The 20,295-nt window shown below is 31.8% G+C and overlaps 1 protein-coding gene across 1 annotated transcript; it reads left to right on the top strand.

Annotated features, from left to right (window-relative positions):
• Window positions 1-4,539: 4,539 nt before the first annotated feature.
• LOC115987610 lies at window positions 4,540-6,132 on the top strand. Its single transcript, XM_031111197.1, has 2 exons — window positions 4,540-4,953; window positions 5,985-6,132. The coding sequence occupies exons 1-2, from the start codon at window positions 4,620-4,622 to the stop codon at window positions 6,017-6,019; spliced, it is 369 nt and encodes a 122-aa protein (XP_030967057.1). The 5' UTR covers window positions 4,540-4,619; the 3' UTR covers window positions 6,020-6,132.
• The last annotated feature ends 14,163 nt before the right edge of the window (window positions 6,133-20,295 follow it).

Here is a 20,295-nt window from a genome sequence, read left to right as displayed (position 1 = left end):
ATTGCAATAATCAACAGTTTTTGGTTGCAATCTTAGACAGAAAGTTGCTGATTCTTTACTCAACGCCATGTCTTCAATAATATGTTGTTTCTCTTTTTGAGATTCCAATATTTTTTCTTAAAGCTCATTGGCTAGCTCTATGAATAATATGGATATTGTCTAATAATGTATATAGTGAGAGACAAACGAAGAGAATACGGCTATTATTTATAGGGCAGAGAGGAGCTGGAAACAGAGAAAAGTCCATTTCAAGCTTCAAGTACTTGGAAAAAAAGAAAAAAGAAAAGAAAAAGAAAGCTAAGAAGATAAAAAGGTAGAGGTGGAGAGTTTTAGGTGTTCGTATTGGTCAACAAGAGTAATTGCTTGCGTGCGTGATTACTCATGATTGCTTTCGTATTGGGAATCTGTGAAGTTTCCACGAAATGCCTTATTCTTGGCGATTTTTTAGACTAAATCAAACTTAGGATTTTCGCATCAAGTAAGTGAAAAACAAAAGTATTACGTAATTAAATTCTCCCTAACCAAACAACAGGCAATGCTATTTGTAAGTAGTTTAGAGTTAATCATTTAAGCACCTAACCAAACAACAGGCAATGCTATTTGTAAGTAGTTTAGAGTTAATCATTTAAGCATATATCTTATCAGGGGCGGCTTAATGCATTTGGGGGCCTAAGACGAAAATTGATTATCTTATTTTAAATACAAATTTTCTACTAATTAATATGAACTACATAGAATTTTTTTTTTTTTTAGAAATTTTATAGATAGAAAAAGTTTGACAAAATTTTTCATACTTGTTGATGTGGCAAATTGATAGTGATAAGTAAAAAAAATAATATTAGTAGTAGATTTAGATGAGAACTAGTAAAAGTTTGCAAACTCAACTCTTATTATTATTCTTTTTTTTTTAGAAGTGCAACATTCATAATATTTTTTACAACAAATCCTTGGTTTTAAGTTACCTTTTGTTTTCTATTTGAAAATATCACTATAATTATTTTTTTGTCATCAATAACAACCTACTACTTAACATTAGTTGTAAAAGTGTTGTGAAAAATATTGTGAACGTTGCATTTTTCTCTCTTTTTTATTTGTTTTTTATCTGGTAAAAAAATATTATTTTATTTATTGATTATAAATAACCCTATTGGTTAAAATTTGAGGGGCCTTTTTTTTACTTGGAGCCTTAAGCGACCGCATTTTTTGCTCTAACATTCAGCTTGTGCTATATCTTATTTAACATATTCGTATAGTTGAGCCTATATTTTCTTTCATGCATGGAAGAATTTGACGATGTAACTAAACTACAAGGCTCTGGACCAATAAATATATTATCTTAGCAGATCTATTTAATGTTGAGTACATTTAGAAATAAATCTACATAAATTTAAAATAAAGAAATTAATATGAACTCCAACTAGAGAAGGTATCAACTCATATATGTTCATCACTCTTCCCGTGTGTAGGTCCTTTAAAGCTAACAAAAAGTAGTGTGCCCTGCTAGCAAATATATTATTTTTCTTGCATTTTTCAACATAAAACATTTTATATTAGAAAAAACTGAAAATAAAATATTAGATTACTATATTGTGACAAACTTGGTCGTTGTTACAACTTATATAAAGGAATGGAATAAGTAAATTATTAGACTAGTTGATCTAAGTTGAGAACAAGTTGCCTCAATAATTACTTTAGGTTTAAAACAAGTATGATCTTGAAAATAAAAGTTAAGGATAATTACGTACCATGTTTCTATGATTTGCACTCTATCACAATTTGGAACACAAAATCACAAATATTTATATTACATTTGATCCCTAAGATTTACACTAAAATGAAATCGTTAGAGTTTTCTCCAAATTATCCCTAACAGTTTCATTTCAATCCAAGTTTTAGGGTCAAGAATCATGTAACTTAGTAGCATAGCACATTCTTCTTTATTAAGAGAAGTACAATTTGAATCTCTCCTCCTCATTATTGTAACTATTGAATATAAAAAATAAAAAATAAAAAAAATCAAACTTTAGGGAGTCAACATGTAGTAATTAATTGAGAAAACTTGTGAAGCTAGATTGTGTTAGGCCATACCAAAAGGGGAAATTTTTATCCACAACTACAAAATCTAATAATTTGAAGAAACCCAAACAATTTATATTTTAATTCAAACTTTTGAGAGATCAAATATAGCAATTGAAAATTCAAATATTTATTGAATTATGATAAAACCAAACTAAAAGGGAGTAATTTGTAATTTTTCCTAAAATTTATTGTAAAAGAAACATTTGGCTAAAACTACACAATAAAAGAATAAGATCGTCAGATTGAATACATGTGATCATGATCTCTTAACTTATAAATATATTTTTTTTTCTTTTGTCTTTTTTAATAATTCAATTCAGGGATGGGGCCAGGACATTGATTGGGGGTGGGGGGAGTGGGGTGAAGTATTAAAAAAATTTATGAAAGAAAGAGTCTTAAAAGCTACAATGATGATTTGGTTGTCTGAGTTTTTTGAATGTTGTAAGAGGAGGTTAGTATGGAACAAATTTAATGTAATCTTGTTGAATTGAATTTCGTCCCGTTGAACAGCATGATACTCACATATATGCATACGCAATTTGAGATGCTGGTTCAATGAACTAATATTATTTGAATTATTTTTGTAAAAAAAGTCAAATATTGTAGTTATTTTTCCCCCAAATCTACAAATCCAATAAAAGTTTCAATAATGTTCTAACAAAAATATTAATTATACTACTAAGATTAATTAATTATAAAGTATGTCAGGACAAATCACAAATAAATAAACAAAAGGAGGACAAACAAACAAACAAGATACCCACTCCAACACTACGCAGTGTGCACGGCACTACAATCCACACAGACCACATAGGGCCGGGGTTTAGACTTATTGAAAATTTGAGCTGTACACCTCAAAATTTCAGTAAGTCTAAGAGCATCCACAGTAGATATGGAATATGTGCCAAATGCTAAATATTTGGCACATATCTCACACCAAACACAAAAAATAGCTCCCTAGCAGATGTTGCATATGTTGCATATATTTGGCACATATACCATTTTGTGTCCGATTTGCAATGGTACGGACAAATGTGGTAAACCAAAATAATGTATTTTAATGTGTAGTAAATATTATTTTAATATATAGAATTGAATTATAAAATATCTGATAAATGAGATATTGTAAAATGATGTGGTAAAATAATAAAGTAAGCATTTGGTGTGACAAAATGGCATAATTTTTGCACTAGCTGCTACGGATGCTCTAATGCACACCAAAACTTTCAGCAACAAACCAGTCAAAACTTTCAAACTCAATCAACTTCACATTAAATGTCTTTTCAAAAAACTTTACAATAACTTAATGTAAAGTGTGCTATTTCTTTGAAAATTAGAAACTGAAAATTGAAAACAATGAAAAAGTTACTATTTGAGCTTTGGTTATTGTTCATATGCTTGATTGCACTGTTCATGGTTCATGTCCCATGAATAGTGCAACAGGCGCTGGACTTAAAAAAAAAAAAAATGCCAAAAACGCAGACTTGGAAAATGCAGACGCCAAATCCAAACAAATACAAAGGTGGAGTTTGAATACAGATTATTCAGTGCACGTCTGCGTCTGCGTTTAAAAACAGTGAGTCCCGTATACTGTTCATGGGACCTACAAATTACTTTTTTTCAACAAAAACAACTTTAAAATTGAATCCCACAACACTATTCATATATTTAAAAATTATTTTGCTATAATGTTTTTAGTTTTCAATAATAAGCAGTATCCAAATAGACCCAAAGTCTTTACTTTCAAATAATTAAATATTCATGCATTCAAAGCAATTGAAATAAAGCATCAACCCCCAAAAAAAAAAAGTTAGACTTTAACAGTACAAATAAGAATGGAAAAAGCAAATTACTCAAACCTTAGCTAAATATAGGTAAGAACGGAAAAAAAAAAAATTTACCTATATATATTAGCTATATATTGGTAATTTAGTGGTTAATTACCTATATATACTCTTCAGTCCCTGATTCAATTGTTACAATAAGAGTGGAAAAAATTATTCAAACCTTTTTTTATTTTTTATTTTATGAAATAGATCAGGTAATATTACTTTGCTATAAAGACTGTAAATTTTAAATATGTTTGTACCTCTTATAAATTTTTCTTATACATCAATTTTATATATTCCTCATTTCCTTTTACAAAATAGTGGGGTTTCTATCATGTTCTTTTTCAGTCCAAAAAGATAAAAAGGAAACAAACAAGTTTAAGCTAGCTTTTTACACGTCATCGACAGAGAATTTTGAACGTTATGCATGCATTGCATGCGAAAGGCTCCTACTTCCAAAAAAGGTAACAAAAAAGTAAGCTTTTTGCTTGTATTTTAGTGTGACGAAATAAGTTTGTTCACATGCATGTCAACCCATTTGCACCACCAAAACCGTAAGTAACGCATGGTTCTGCATAAAATGAGCCCAATTTCAAGGCTCAAAAGCTAAGTTTTTCATCCTAATCTTTCCCTCAAAACCCCTATAAAAACCATCTCTCACCACCCCAATGAACCAACCAACACACACACATACAATATAGTAAGAGAGATATGGCAATGTACTTCAATACTAACATCTTGCTCTTGGCTTTCTTCGCCATTACTGGGATTCTGTTCTCCGGTAACAACAACAACAACATGGTTGTTGGCGACGACTGCCAAGGTGACATGCAGGGTTTGGTAGCTCAATGTTCTATGTACGTTCAAAAGGGTATGCCAAAGATGAACCCATCTCAACAATGCTGCAGTGTTATCCAGAAGGCGGACATGCCATGCGTGTGCCAGCACATGACCGCGGATGTTGAGAAGATGATTGACATGGACAAAGTGATCTTTGTAGCACAGTACTGTGGCAGGCCAGTGGCCCCTGGAACCACCTGTGGAAGTAAGAAACTCCTAAAACTCTTTATATATATAAGAGAGAGGGTTGTATTAATGGGCACGGCAAGTTAACAACTTTTTTGAAATTTTTTTGACAAATTTTTTGTTTTTTGTTTTGTTTTTTTTTTTTTTTTTTTTTTTTTTTTTTTTTTTTTTTACAATTTTATCTCATTTTTTCAGCTTTATAAATACTGCTTGGTGTATTTTTTAACTTTTTTTTTGTCTTTTTTGCACCTTAACAAACACTGGTTGGTATTTGTTAACATTTCTCATATATATATATATATATATATATATATATGAACCTATTCTCCACGATTTATGTGTTCCTTTTATTCCGTATGGTAATTGGAAATGAATGTTGTGCGTGCGTATGTTTTTTGTTTGGTGATGAGTTGGTAAATTAGCATAGTTTGGATTAGTTTTTTATTTTGGTTATTTGGTTAAGTACAACTTTTTAAAGTTTTTAACTTATTTTATAATGTTTTTTATTTTTATTTTTTTGGGATTAGTGTATCATAGTTTAGCATTAAAAAAATAGAGTGTGGCTATTTAAATTTAAAAAATAATAAGAGATAAGGAGGAAAATAGGGTGCATCTATTTAAATTTCAAAAATAATAAGAGATAAGAAGACTGTAAACTACTAAGAACATGAGTTAGTGAGAGCTTTTAAATTGTGAATTTTTATTTTATAGATTTGCCCCCCTTAATTGAAAACCTATAAGCAAGCAAAGAAGGGATATTTTGAAATATTCAAGACAGAGTTCACAGCTTAATAAATAGCTTAAAAGTCTTTTAAATTGTAGTATAGATAACCAAATAATTGAAATAAACAAATAGACTTTCACAATAATTAGTTAATTCAAATACACATATTCGAACTTATTTTGACTTAGGTAAAAATGAAATTATTCCTTTTGTCTTTACTTTTTTGGAGTCGAAAAAACGAAAAAGGGTTGCTTTGCTTAGTCGTTTATGGAATCGCAATTTGGGTTTATACATGTTTTGCTTAACTCTTGTTATATCTATTGCAGGTTACACTGTTCCATCACCACCAACAATAGCATGAAGTTAAATAAAGTGACTGCATGCAAATTTAAGAGCTATGACTTATGTAATGTCAGAGAAGAAAAAATGACATAAATTTGGAAATCATATGCTTCTATGTTTTATTACTAAAAATATCTATCATTACTTGTGTGAATTTAAGTTTGCCGATGGAATGAATTTGTTAGATTAAATTTTTAAATCCATCATTTCTAGACCTTTGGGACAATGTTAACTTAACATGGAGAATCTTCATAGCTTTTTGAATAATTGAAAATTTAATATAATTAATTGTTAAGAACAAATCAATGACATTATTTAAAACTCTATGGTTTTTTAGGGTTTTTGTTTAGAAGAAGAAGAGTGGAATTATGGCGCCATGTTTTTCTTTTTGATTTTGGGAGAGTCGGTTATGAGTCAAAATGACGATTTTGACCTTTTTTTTGGATGATGTGGCAAGATCTGGTTGGGTGGTAGTTTATATTTTGACAAAATACCATTTTAATCCTCAAAATGAGAAAATATAGTATCACAAATTTTCTTACAACTTCTTTGTCACAATTGTGACGTAAAAGAGAGTGAGTTATATAGAAAAAATTGTGGGTTTATATGTAAGTGATAGACAACTAATTACAATTTACCATATCAAAATTATGATACAAAGTTATAAAATAATTTGTGATCCTAGAAAACTAGAACTACTCACCTAAATTTTACCAAAAGTTTTGTTTTGTGTTTTTTTTTTTTTTTTTTTTTTTTTGTTTTTTTTTTTTTTTTTTTTTTTTTTTTTTTTTTTTTTTTTTTTTTTTTTTTTTTTTTTTTCTGGTTCTTAAACTTTGAAAAGTTCTTTTTTTTTCATTCTTAAACTTTGTAATGAGTGTTTTTTTAATAATTTAGACTTAAGATAAAAATAGGGATGAAAAGATAACTTCTTTTCAAAGTTTAGGGACAAAAAATGAACTTTACATAATTTATGAATGAAAAATAAACTTTTTAAAATTAAGGGATAAAAGCAAACTTTTTGTAAAGTTTAAAGACCAAAATAGTGTTTTAACTTTTGTTTTTTTGTCCCGTTTTCAGTGCAATTTTCATGTGTGTAAATCTTAAAAAATGTATGTGCAACAAGGTGTGTATAACAAATATATATTTCCCCAACAACAACAGATGGATAAATGATGTTCCCTGTTATCCTATTGCGCCAGTTGTCATTAGATCAAAAATTCATGTGATTTCCAATCAGTGTCTTTTGAGTTTTGATGCTTGGTGAATTCCAACCTGTGATTTCCAGATAGAGAACATGGCTTTCTTGGGGTGCAGACATTTTTTATTATAGTCATCATGTTGGTCTTCAACACGGATATGCCTAAATATTGCTCCAATACATCTGATCTTTTGTTTGACATGCCTTATTAATCATTAGTGTCTAAAATGTCAATTAAAACTTTCTTACGTTGGACATCATAAATGTGCCAAGAGATGTTTAAATGGTTTTTTTAGCAAATTGGAGTAACAAAAAAAATATATATTTCAAAAGTTCTGCATCAAGGGGAACAGAATTGACCCAAGAGACCAAAATATTATCCAGTTTACCTGTAAAGGGAAATCAACAACGCATTTGCTACAGAATTCTTTTGTGGTACATAGCGTTTCATTCCTTCCCTTTACCTGCCTAAATGAAAATTGAATTGGAGTATCAATGAACTTTTCCATGTACATCAATAAACAAAAATTGTGAAATTCCAAGCATCACTATGTCACAATGTAAGTCATTGAGTTTTAGGATCCATTTTCCCACACCCATATGGCACAATATTCCATAGAAAAAAAAAAAAATATATATATATATATATATATATATATATATATACACACACAAAACAACAGAAAGAAAATGAAACAAGCTTTTGAAACATTATATCATTCTTAAAGTTCATAATTAAAAAAAACAAAAAACAAAAAACGAAATGTAATTGGACAGATACTATAGGAACTTTCTCTCTATCTTTACCTTTTCAATTTGGCAAATTTTCTCAGAAACCAAAGTCGAAGGAAACTCAGAACTGTTACTACACATTGACTCAAAACAGAAACTTTTACAGTAAAAGCTCAAGCCCTTCATGTCACTTTGTTTTAAAGAGGGTTCCCATAAAATAAAAAATAAAAAAATAAGAGAAGAAAATACACTTGCGGTCCCTACATTTTGGGCTGATTCTCATTTTGGTCACAATTTTGATTTTGCTATTATTCTAGTCCCTAAAAACAGAAAATCAATTCTATTTTGGTCTCTACCGTTAACCCACTAACAGAAAACTCCTACGTAGCAACGGAGTGCCCAATTAGCACATTAAATGCTAACGTAGCTATTAAAATTATAATAAAAAAAAAATTTATTTGGCATTTAAAAATGCCACATCAGCATATAAATTATTAAAAAAAATTAATTTCTTAATTTTAATTTAAATTGAAAATTAAAATTTGATTTGAATTAAAATTAAAATTTCTTAATTCTCATATTTTCTTGCATTATATTTTTTTTGAACTAAACACAAAAATACAAAATGTTTGGTTTTCTCTATCTCTACCTCACAATCTCACTCTCTCTAATCCTTCAATACTCACAAATCGGCAAGGCCTTTATGGTCAAGTGGAGAAAGCAAAGGAGGTGGAGGTGATGGAGGTTATGATCAGAATTTTATTCACTGGTTGGAGAGTTTCTACAATGGTTCGTCATCTTCGTTATCTTTGTCTTTGTCAAGGAGGGAGTTTTTGAAGGGGTTTAGATTGCAGTGGCGTCTTAGGGTTTAGATCGGTTGAGCGTGTTGTCGTGGTGGTGGTTCGACAACAATGGGAATAAGGATTTGATGGTGTTATGTTGTTGTGAAGCCTAGATTGGTGGGTGTGTTGTGATGTTGTGAAGCCTAGATCAGTTAAGGTGGTGGTCGGTCCCTATGGCGAAGCCTCAGGCAATGGCTCTCAAACCTTTCTCTACCTCACCCTCGCTCTTTTCCTCTCTCAAGCCCAATCCCAATCTTTGATAGGAGGTTGTTTGGGTGATTTGGGGTGTGAGTGTACCTCTTAGGCTTCTCCCTCGTCCAATGACGAGCATATCATCATCTGTGGGGGTCTTGTCATTTGAGATTTTGATCATGGAAGCCACATTTGGACCTTATTCGTGGGTTATCTTTGAGGTTTTGATCATGGAAGCCATGGGGTCTTGATACAAAGAAAACGATGAGCAACATTTGGGTTTTTTGGATTTTAAAAAAAATCAATTTCAAATGTAGATCTGCCTCAGGGGTTTGTTGAGATCTGTGGTTTGATGATTTTGGCTAGAATTTGTGGAAGCATAGAGGTTGGGTTTTTTTGGTCTGATTGGTGATATGTTGTTTTGTTGTTGATTTTGGATGATTTAGATGTTTTGTTGTTGATTTGGTTAGGTTTTGATTTACTGGTTTTAGGGATATGTTTGGGATGAAATTCTATGTATTTAGTTGAATTTGTGATATGAGAAATGTTGGAAAAGAAAATCTTTGAGTACTATGTTCTTGTGATTTGGGTTTGTCTTCTTGTAATCTGGGTTTAAGTTCTTGTTTATTCATGTTCTTCAACATGATTTGAATTTATGTGTTTTTACGTTTTTAATTTTGTTTTTACATTTTTTTAATTTTGTTAAAATTGATAAATTAGTTTTTAAAAATAAGATGCTGATGTGGATGTTGATGTGGATGCTAATGTGGTATTTTTTAAATATTATTGTAATAGCCATGTTAGCATTTTCTATGCCAACTGGGCTTCTGTCTGCCACGTAAGAATTTTCAGTTAGTGAGTTGACAGCAGAGACCAAAATATAATTGATTTTTTTTAGGGGTCTATAATAGTAGCAAAATCAAAATTGGGACCAAAATGAGAATCAGTCCAAAATGTAGGGACCAAAAATATATTTTTGCCCCAAAAAAATACAAATCTATTTACTTATGAATCCAACATCTTGACCAACACTATAATCCATAACATGTCCTCAAATGGTTCTGAGAAATTAAAAGCAAAAAATAAAAAATAAAAAACCTGCCAATGTTAACTTCTTTACCAGGAAAAACTTACTAATTACTATAGGAACAAATAAACCCTACTGTACTGGTATTAATTTCCAAATTTTACCAATACAAAAAACCCACAAACACAACCCAAAAAAACAAAATTGAACCTACATTGATGGATATTCAGCAATCAAAAACAAATATTTCCCACATTCTTAAGTTGTAAAAAGAAAAAAGAAACTGAATTTGAAGCTCAAAGTTTTCCTAGAAAACCTAGTTCAGAATTCCCACTAACACACACCATTCACACACAATTAAAGAGTAGTTCTAGGACCACAAATTATTCCACAACTTTTTTTGTCTCAACTCTGATGTGACAAACTCTAAGTGGTTAAAAATTATTTACATATGGAATTACCATATTTTTTTCACCAATCACACTCTACCACATCACAATTATGGCAAGAAGTTGTGAAAAATTTTGTGGTCTAGACTTTTTCCACAATTAAATCCCCTAATTCTCAATTGCTTCACAAAAAATATGTAAATGTCATTTCAAGCTCAACATTTTTTAGCTAACTCAGAAGCTACATTCCATGGAAACAAAATGGAAACTCATTCGAATTTCTTCGATTGATTGTTTGAAATTTTTATGTGCTTATTTGTTTAGGGTTCTTGATTTTGGCACCAGGTGACTGAAGGGGTGTTTGGTTTAGCTATTTTGTTTATTTTTTGTTTTCAATTCTCATAACTCATTACTCAAAAAAATGAGTTAGAGTTATAGAAACTGAAAACAACATTTTTGTGTTTTCAGATTATGAGAATTGAGTTACAATGGCAATTTTATAAATATAATCAATGAGTGGGGCCCACATGGCTGAGTTGTCTCTATCAGCAAAAAATGATTTCTCTTTCCAAAGCTTTCTCTCTCTTATCCCTTTGTCTAGAACACTCTCATCTCTTGTCTCTCTCTCTCTCTCTCTCTCTCTCTCTCTCTCTCTCTCTCTCTCTCTCTCTCTCTCTTACATGATTTGCATCTCCTCTAGTTCACTTCCATCCCTCCAACTCAACAGATCCTCCACCATGAGACTGATCAACAAAGAAGCAAGTTAGATGCGGAGTGGGTTATGGGTTTCGATGGTGAGGGGTTGGGTGCTATGAGTTGGGTTTTTAGGGGTTGGGATCGATGGGTTTTTGTGGGAGGTAGTTATTGTCAGTGATTGTAGGAGGTAGAGTGGAATTTTTGGCCAAGGCTGTGGCGGAAGAGGTGGAGTTAGGTGGGACAAGGGTTGTGTTTTGTGTGGTGGTTGGGTGCTGTGAGTTGGGTTTTTAGGGGTTGGGATTGGTGGGTTTTTGTGGGTTGTAGTGGTTGTTGGTTGTGGTAGGTGGCGGAGTGGAAGAGGATCTTGGCAGTGTGACACAGCTTGACATGTTTTTGAGGGAAGGAGGAGGAGCAGTGGTGGCTGAGGGAAGGAGGAGGAGGAGAATTGTGACTTCTGTATTTTTACCATTCTGACTGGTCAAACTTGTGGGACCTATTATGTTGACTTAAAGATGAGTATTTTTAGCAGAAAACTGAAGCCAAACACATTGGAAACATGTTAAGAGAAAAAGAGAGAATAAAATATGAGATATGGGAATGAGTATTGAGTAATGAAAATTGAGATATGAGAAGTGAGATATGAGTGATGTGAGAATCAAACAGGCCCTAAGTCACTCCGAGTTGTGAATGAAATTACAATTTTGACCTTTTATGTGGGATGATGTGGCATAAGCTAATTGGGTGGTTGTTATGTTTAATTTTTTTAAAAAGAAATTGATCTTGTTAAAACAAAGGCTTGTGAACGATGACGTTTCCAATCAACAACACAAAAGTGAGAACAAAAACCCTATCGTCTCACTTCAAGAAGGAACGCATGTTGGTTGCACATGTGATTAGTGATTCATATAGTGCCGTTTCATTGGCTCATTAACAGTCATTAAGCCTAAAGATTAAACGTTGTCATATGGCTCTTAGCCATTGAGTTCAGCTTCTAATATTCTGTATTTTTTTGTCAGTAAAAATATAATTTTGATCCCTAAAATTTTCTTTTAAAATTTTTTTTTATACTTTAAAAATTACATTTTCAGCCTTATTTACTGTTAAAAATTTTGTTTTTAATCCCTAAACTATTATAATATTTTACTTTTTGTACTTAAATTTTACCAAAAGTTTATTTTTAGTCCCCCAAACTATTGAAAAAAAAGTTATTTTTTTTCATCCTTTGAATATATGAGGGATCTGATTATGGTGATCCAAACAAGTATATGTTCACCAATCACCATGATATCATCATTTCAGCAAATCCACTTTGTATTGATTGTCCACTTGGAGGTGGAGAAAAAGGTGTGATGTAGACTGATTTTGCTTTTGTTTACCAAGTATGCATGTTCATCCAAAAGATCTGATGCACTTGAATTTCACTATTTTATTTCATTTACTTTTTTTTGATAATTCCTCCTATTCTAATAAACACATAGCTATCACATTCAATGGGGTTGGTCAGGATTCAAACTAGGTAAAAATTCATATCCAATGTTTGTATTTAGATTTGGGCAGATTCAAATCTCATCTCCTTTTGCTGTTCTGTGGTTACTAATTACACAAGTATGTGCTTGGTATAATAAGAAGTCTGAATCCCATGCCACAATACTGTTTCTCTTTTTAATTTGAACTTTGTTGGGGGTATCAAATATAGATTTGAATTTGAATTCTAGTTATTTAATCAGTTTTGGACTAAATTATACCTAATCCAGACTTTTTGACAGCCCTTACGTAGAGCACAAAATTTTTTTCAGAAATCTTTGAAAATGTTTCCCAATACTTGTTCTAATAAATTATAAAAATAATATGATTGATTCGACACTACAAAACACGCGGGTCTTAGGCCGCGTTTGTAAAAACCCAGCCATAGAAGGACTAAAGCCACGTTTTTAAAAAATGTGGCTTAAAGAAAACAACAGTAGCTGCGTTTTAAACGTGCAGCCATAGAACGCGTCTCAGGCCATGTTTTCTTGAGCTATGGCCGCGTTTAAAACATTTGGCTATAGGACCTTCCTATTTCATTTTTTTTTTCTTACCTATAGCTGCGCTTATAAAATGCAGCTCTAGCTTGCCTAAAGCCGTGTTTTATAAACGCAACTTTAAATTTAGTTTGAAGCCACGTGTTTAAAACGCGGCTTTAGTTTGGGATGGGGCCGCATTTCTTAAACACGGCCTCAGATTTTGCCTATAGCCACAAGTTAAAAACGCGACTTTAGACTTTGTATAAATATATAGTAAACTAAGAACACTTTTAACCCTAGCCTCTCCCCCTCGCACATCAAGCCTAATCGATCTCTCAAGCCCGATCTCAACCCTCACCCTCCAAGCCTCCCTCTCTCAACCCCTCACCCTCCATATCTCATCTCAACCCTCACCTTCCATCTCTTCGATCTCAAGCCCTCTCTTACACTCACACACACTATCCCCACACGAGCTTTCTTCAAACCTCCGCTCGTGCCAAACCCCCCTGCAATTCACTTTCCCCATGACCTAACTTGTTGGATACCTAGACGCTTAACAGTGGTGACACACTTAATGGAGGTAAGTGAGTTTCTGTGAAATGGGTTTTTTTTTTTTTTTTTTTTTTTTTTTGAGTTTTATCATGTTTCGTGGGTTGAGAACGCTTCTAGGTCATGTGGGTTTGAAAGGTTTGGAGGGAATAATGTCAGATTTGTGTATGCATGTTTGATGTTCGATGAGATTCCCTAGTGTGGTTTTAACTGTTTGAGCTAGACATTGTTTTCCGATTAAGCATTAGCAATTCATACTTGTGTATCGTGTATGGTTCATTTAATGTAAGTAAAAAATGAATTGTGGATATTTTAAGGAAACATGAAGGTTGAAAACTTGAAATTTATATTTTTCCAAAGAGATAACAATTGCAATTGTTTGTTGAAATTTGTGTTTTTCCCAATAAAGAAATGAGCATGTGTATTACTCTAATTTTTTGTTTCCTATTCTTTTTTGTTTACTCTAATTTTGAAACGCAGCCTAAGACCAGGACCTATGGCTGTGTTTAAAACAGGGCTAAGGTGAAAGCTATAGCCGCATTTTAAATGCGGCTAAAATATGTCTTCGAAGCTGTCAACAAGGGTCCTATGGCCACACTTTTTCAAACGTGGCCTAAGGTGAAAGCTATAGCCATGTTTTAAACATGGCCATTGGTTCGATCCTATAGCCACGTTTTAAATGCGGCTATAGGTCCTAGTCTTAGGCCATATTTGAAAAAGTGTGGCCATAGACCCTTCAGGCCTATAGTCACGGGGTTTAGGCCACATTTGAAAACGCAGTCTAAAAAAATGCGACTATAGGCCAAATGGTCCTATAGCCATATTTTTCTGACCTATAACCGCGTTTTAAAAACGTGGCTATAGTACACTTTTTTGTAGTGCGAAGAGAAAACTATTACAAATAATGCAGCATATCATTTTTCTTTCTTAACCATTAGCTTTCCTTTGGATGAAGCTAATCATTCACCTCATAAACGATGGTCTTATAGCAACATATTTTACACTTGAAGTGTCATGCCCCAATCCCAAAAAATGGTCCAAAGCATGAGGAAACTACAACCCAAAAGTACTTGTAAATTTGTTTGCAATTCAATCCTAAGAATTTTCACCAACATCAAGAAATTTTGATGACAATTTCGTTAAGGGTGCTTAAAAAGTAAGTTAGAGTTCTATGAATAATTATAAGGACCACTGACTACAAAAGAATGGAAGTCTGAAAAATTATAATTACTCATCAATAATTTGTCCCATCAGGGATAAAAGTCGTCATTATTATTAGTTACAAAAGAATGTGTCAAGTATCCTCTAGAATGTACAATACCTAAGGATAATTACCACAAAAGTCCAGTCTCCATCAGTAGTTGTCTAACTATCTAGCCACAAAAACTTATTACAAAAGGGTCGCTGCCTACTCTGAAAAAGTTGGTGAAAGAAGGGGATGAGAAGAGCCTAGTAAGTAGCATAATTAATAGGGGTAGGGGAAATGCAAGTTCCATTATGATGATCATAGCCACAAAGATGTCAATACAAAGACAAGATAATCACACGTCACAAAGACGTCATTACAAAGGCAGGGGCAATCACACGTCACACAGAAGCTGTCACAAAGACAGGGCAATCACCAATATCATTGTACAATGGCAAATCACATCAAAAGCTCACAAGTTAAATATATTCAAAACACATAGTTTACTTCAAGTAGTTTCAAAAAATTGTCCAATAACCAAGAAATCCATAAAATTCTCAAGGTCTTTAAAACCATTCATTGTCAATAATATTTTCTATCAATTTCCCAAATATTACTAGTCTATGCATCTTTAGAAATTGCAACAATACAACAATTTCATGAAATCCATTATCGAAAGAATTCATTAAGAAGCCACTTATCTTGTAATCCACAAAAGCCTAACTTCGAAAGCTCGAAAAAGAGGTCAACTAAGACCTAAACAAAGTCAAGCAAACCTATCACGATAAGTATCAAGCTTGATAATATGTCTAGCTATGAAATGGAAAGTTACTAACTAAGCAACTGATAAGCAAACCTCAATATTTAAAACGTGCTTATTTTTTTGATGAACGTTTAAAACGTCTTGGATTCCATCCCACCCACTCCTTTTATAATAAAGTCCTAATACTTTATAAGGTGCTCCCTTAAGATTTACCGAACATAACTAATAGAGAACCATGAAACAAGATATATCTCAAAATCCACCATTACAAGCCAAATCTAAACTTTCAATTAGCTCCAAAACAAACTCAGTAGAAATAAAAACTAGATTTACCAATTATTTCACATTAAAAGGCCAAAGTCAAATTTACCATCGGTAAACCTCAAATGGCCACTAATTTTCAGAAAATATCCACAACCGTTCACAAAAAAAGTACACAAAATCAAAATCCTAAATTTAATCACATAGATATCACCCAAGAAGCTCATGTTAGAAAGAAATCTAACCACAACATGAAAATCCACCAAAATGTTAAGAGTTTACCTTAAAAAAAAAAAGAAAAAAAAGAAAAAAAAAAAAGAAAAAAATAAAAAAATAAAAAAAAGAGAGAGATAGTGGAGCCTAAGAGCTTCCTACGGTTTTTTCGGGTGAATCCCGTTGGAAAAAACAATGGTGGAGTGAGCACCGGTGAGAGAGTGAGAGAGAGGTGTGAGGAGTGTGTGTGTGTGTGTTTGTGCTTAGTTGGCCAGCCAAGAGAGAGATAGAGATGATATTTGTGTGGAGGCGGGGAAATAGTCAAATAGATGGGATTGGTGGGTCTCCAAAGAAATCTGATGCTTTTTTTTTTTCAAAGCTTGGTGAAAGCTGTTAGCTCAATGGGACCTTCTATCGAAATATGGGATCTTGACATTGTATGTGTGGATTATTGATATTAATCCAACTAGAATATTGATATTTCCAATTACCATATGAAGTAAAAGGGACACATAAATTATGGAGGAAAGACTTTAAATTTATATAAAGAGTTTTATGGCTCAAAGAGTTTCTTACCTCCACAAGCTAGGGCTGGTCGCTTTGCCACAGGACTATGCTACATAGACCACTTTGTCCATGTCAATCGTCTTGTGGGAACTAGCTTGCACACGCATGGAATGTTGGCTTTCTAGACAATAATGCAGCATTGTGGAGATGGATTTATGTTTTGGCGTTGAGTATGAATCAACAACTTTTGTCTAAGGTTGCAATAATCAACAGTTTTTGGTTGCAATCTTAGACAGAAAGTTGTTGATCTTTACTCAACGCCATGTCTTCAATAATATATTGTTAATTAAAGCTCACTAGCTAGCTCTATGAGTAAATGGATATTGTCTAATAATGTGGCTATTATTTATAGGGCAGAGAGGAGCTGGAAACAGAGAAAAGTCCATTTCAAACTTCAAATACTTGGTAAAAAACGAAGGGCCATGTTTAATGCAGTCGTTAACAATCCATTTTAAGAGAGTTTTGATATTATTTTTTATAAAAAATGAAAAAAACTGTTAAAATATTAATTTTTTTTTCTTTTCTTATAAAAATTTTCTTTAACTAGATTTTTAATCAGTGCCCTAAGGACACTCATTAGTATTTCCCAAAAACGAAAACTAAGAAAATAAAAAAGGTAGATTAGGCAATTTTTTTAGGGCCCGTTTGGTATATGTGTTTAAATACATGTTTTTAGTTTTTCAACAACATTATGCATATTTTTACATATTTTTCACCTACGTGTATTTCCAAAAAACCTATAAACTTTTGTTTAAACACACGTATCCAACAAGCTCTAAGTGTTCGTATTGGTCAACAAACGTAATTGCTAGCGTGCGTCCTACTCATGTTATCAACCATTAATTCCACGTGAAAAACAGAATTATTACTACTTTTGATAATCAAGTTTTGGGCAAAAATGCACAAAGTGGCTGCATGTTTTTCCTATACAACTACGCTAGATGTAAAAAACACTTCGTCAATTAATAAAAAAAAAACATGTAGTAGTAAGAATTGTTAACATTAAATATAATGTTATCAGAAATAATATTTTCCATACAAAAATTCAAAAAAAAAAAAAAAAAAAGATCAAATACATTGCACAAAGCTATTTTCTAGCTAGTTCAACTTTGTCAGTGATCATGACAATTGAGACAACCATGTGCTTGACTTCGCCAGTACAATTAATATGACTCTGATCCTATTATTTGTAACGATACATGGGCAATTCTTAATGATAACCTATATTCACTATTTCGGTCCCCCTTGCCCCTTTGACCAAGTATAAGGGCCTTTGGTTTATAGCTAGTTGAAAGTCACATGTTTAGAACCTAGCTAGCATGGGTTACTACTGATTTTAATGGATAAAGACTTAAACCAAGTAGTTATTTAGTCAATATTCAGAAATATATAAACTGGAAACAAATACCACCGCTCATCTAGGCAAGTTGGTACCTGAGTTCTATAGTGACCTGTTGCTTGGAAGTTCAATCCCCCACACTTAGCCAGAAAAAAAAAAAAATTGTAAACAGATCACCACCGCACGCACATAGAGACCAACATATATTGAAAAAAAAAAAAAAAAAACTCTTTAAAGTCATGTTTAGTGGTGAACTCAAGAATTTATTTTTGGGGGAGTTAATAATAAATAAGATGGCTAAATCTTTTTTCTTTGTATAAACTACAAAGACAATTCAATACAGAAATTTAGTACTTTATAAGTTATTGGGTATTCATTACTACTTTTCCCATGTATATATGAATCCTCTTTACATGTCCAGCAGGTTAATTACAGGGTTAGGTATTTCATTTCTGTTGTTCTAATGAGAAACTAGTTTAATTAACACTACTCCATGGAAAATAAAATGCAGGGCAATCTGTGAAGTTTCCACGAAGTGCCTTATTTTGGGCGATTTTTTAGACTAAATCACACTTAGGATTTTCACATCAAGTAAGTGAAAAACAAAAGTATTACGTAATTAAATTCTCCCTAACCAAACAACAGGCAATGCTATTTGTAAGTAGTTTAGAGCTAAACATTTAGGCATATATCTTATTCAACATATCCTTATAGTTGAGCCTGTACTTTCTTTCATGCATGAAAGAGAATTTGACGATGCAACTATTCTACGAGGCTTTGACCAATAAATATATTATCTTAGCACATATGGAGTTTGTTATATGAGATCAATTAATGTTTTTGTCAATATGTTATTTACATATAAACCACAACTGATCTATTTAATGTCGAGTACATTTAGAAATAAATCTACATAAATTTAAAATAAAGAAAATTAATATGAACATCCAACTAGAGAAGGGATCAACTTATATGTGTATCATCACTCTTCCCGTGTGTAGGTCCTTTAAAGCTAAGAAAAAGTAACGTGCCCCTTGCTAGCAAATATATTATTTTTCTTGCATTTTTCAACATAAAACATTTTATATTAGAAAAAACTGAAAAAAAAAAAAAAAATTAGATTAGTATATTGTGACAAACTTTGTCGTTGTTACAACTTACGTAAAGAAATGGAATGAATAAATTAATAGACTAGTTGATCTAATTAAGTTGAGAACAAGTTGCCTTAGTAATTACTTTAGGTTTAAAACAAGTATGATCTTGAAAATAAAAGTTAAGGATAATTACATACCATCTTTCTATGATTTGGTTCTATCACAATTTAGAACACAAAATCACAAACATTTAATTATTACATTTGATCCCTAAGATTTAGGCTAAAATGAAATCATTAGATTTTTCTCCACATTATCCCTAACAATTTCATTTCAGTCTAAACTTTAGGGTCAAGAATCATATAACTTAGTAGCATAGCAAGTTCTTCTTTATTTGGAGAATTACGATTCAAATCTCTCCTCATTGTTGTAACTATTGAATACAAAATAAAAATAAAACTTTAGAGAGTCAACATGTAGTAGTTGACAAAACTTGTGAGGCTAGATTGTAATAGGCCATACAAAAAGGAGAAATTTTTATCCACAACTACAAAATCTAATAATTTGGAGAGAAAACCCCAAACAATTTATATTTTAATTCAAACTTTTGAGAGGTTAAATATAACAATTGAAAGTTCAAATATTTATTAAATTATTATCAAACCAAACCAAAAGGGAGTAATTTGTAATTTTTCCTGAAAGTCATTGTAAAAGAAACATTTGGCTAAAAGTATATAATAAAAGAATAAGATCAATTACATGTGATCATGATCTCATAACTTATAAATATTTTTTTTCTTTTGTCTTTTTTAATAATTCAATTCAAGGATGGGGCCAGGAGATTGATTGAGTGCGGGGCGAGAAGAGGTGAAGTATTTATGAAAGAAAGAGTCTTAAAAGCTACGATGATGATTTGGTTGTCTGAGTTTTTTGAATGTTGTAAAAGGAGGTTAGTATGGACCAAACCTAATGTAACCTTGCTGAATTTCGTCAAGTTGAACAACATGATACTCACATATATCCACATGCAATTTGAGATGCCGTTTCAACGAACTAATATTATTTGAATTATTTTTGTAAAAATAGTCAAATATTGTAGTTATTTTCCCCCTAATCTACAAATCAAATAAAAGTTTCAATGATATTGTTCTAATAAAAATAATTATTATTATTACTAAGATTAATTATAAAATATGTCAAGACAAATAACAAATAAACAAATAAAAGGACAAACAAACAAATTA

This window comes from Quercus lobata, chromosome 4 (assembly GCF_001633185.2).
Source record: "Quercus lobata isolate SW786 chromosome 4, ValleyOak3.0 Primary Assembly, whole genome shotgun sequence".
Taxonomy (NCBI): domain Eukaryota; kingdom Viridiplantae; phylum Streptophyta; class Magnoliopsida; order Fagales; family Fagaceae; genus Quercus; species Quercus lobata.
This window is presented reverse-complemented; position numbering and strand designations above follow the sequence as displayed.

Coding starts and splice junctions, on each gene's coding strand:
- LOC115987610 (XM_031111197.1), top strand. CDS start 4,620: ATGGCAATGTACTTCAATACTAACATCTTGCTCTTGGCTTTCTTCGCC. Junction 4,954..5,984: donor CCCTGGAACCACCTGTGGAA/GTAAGAAACTCC, acceptor TATCTATTGCAG/GTTACACTGTTCCATCACCA.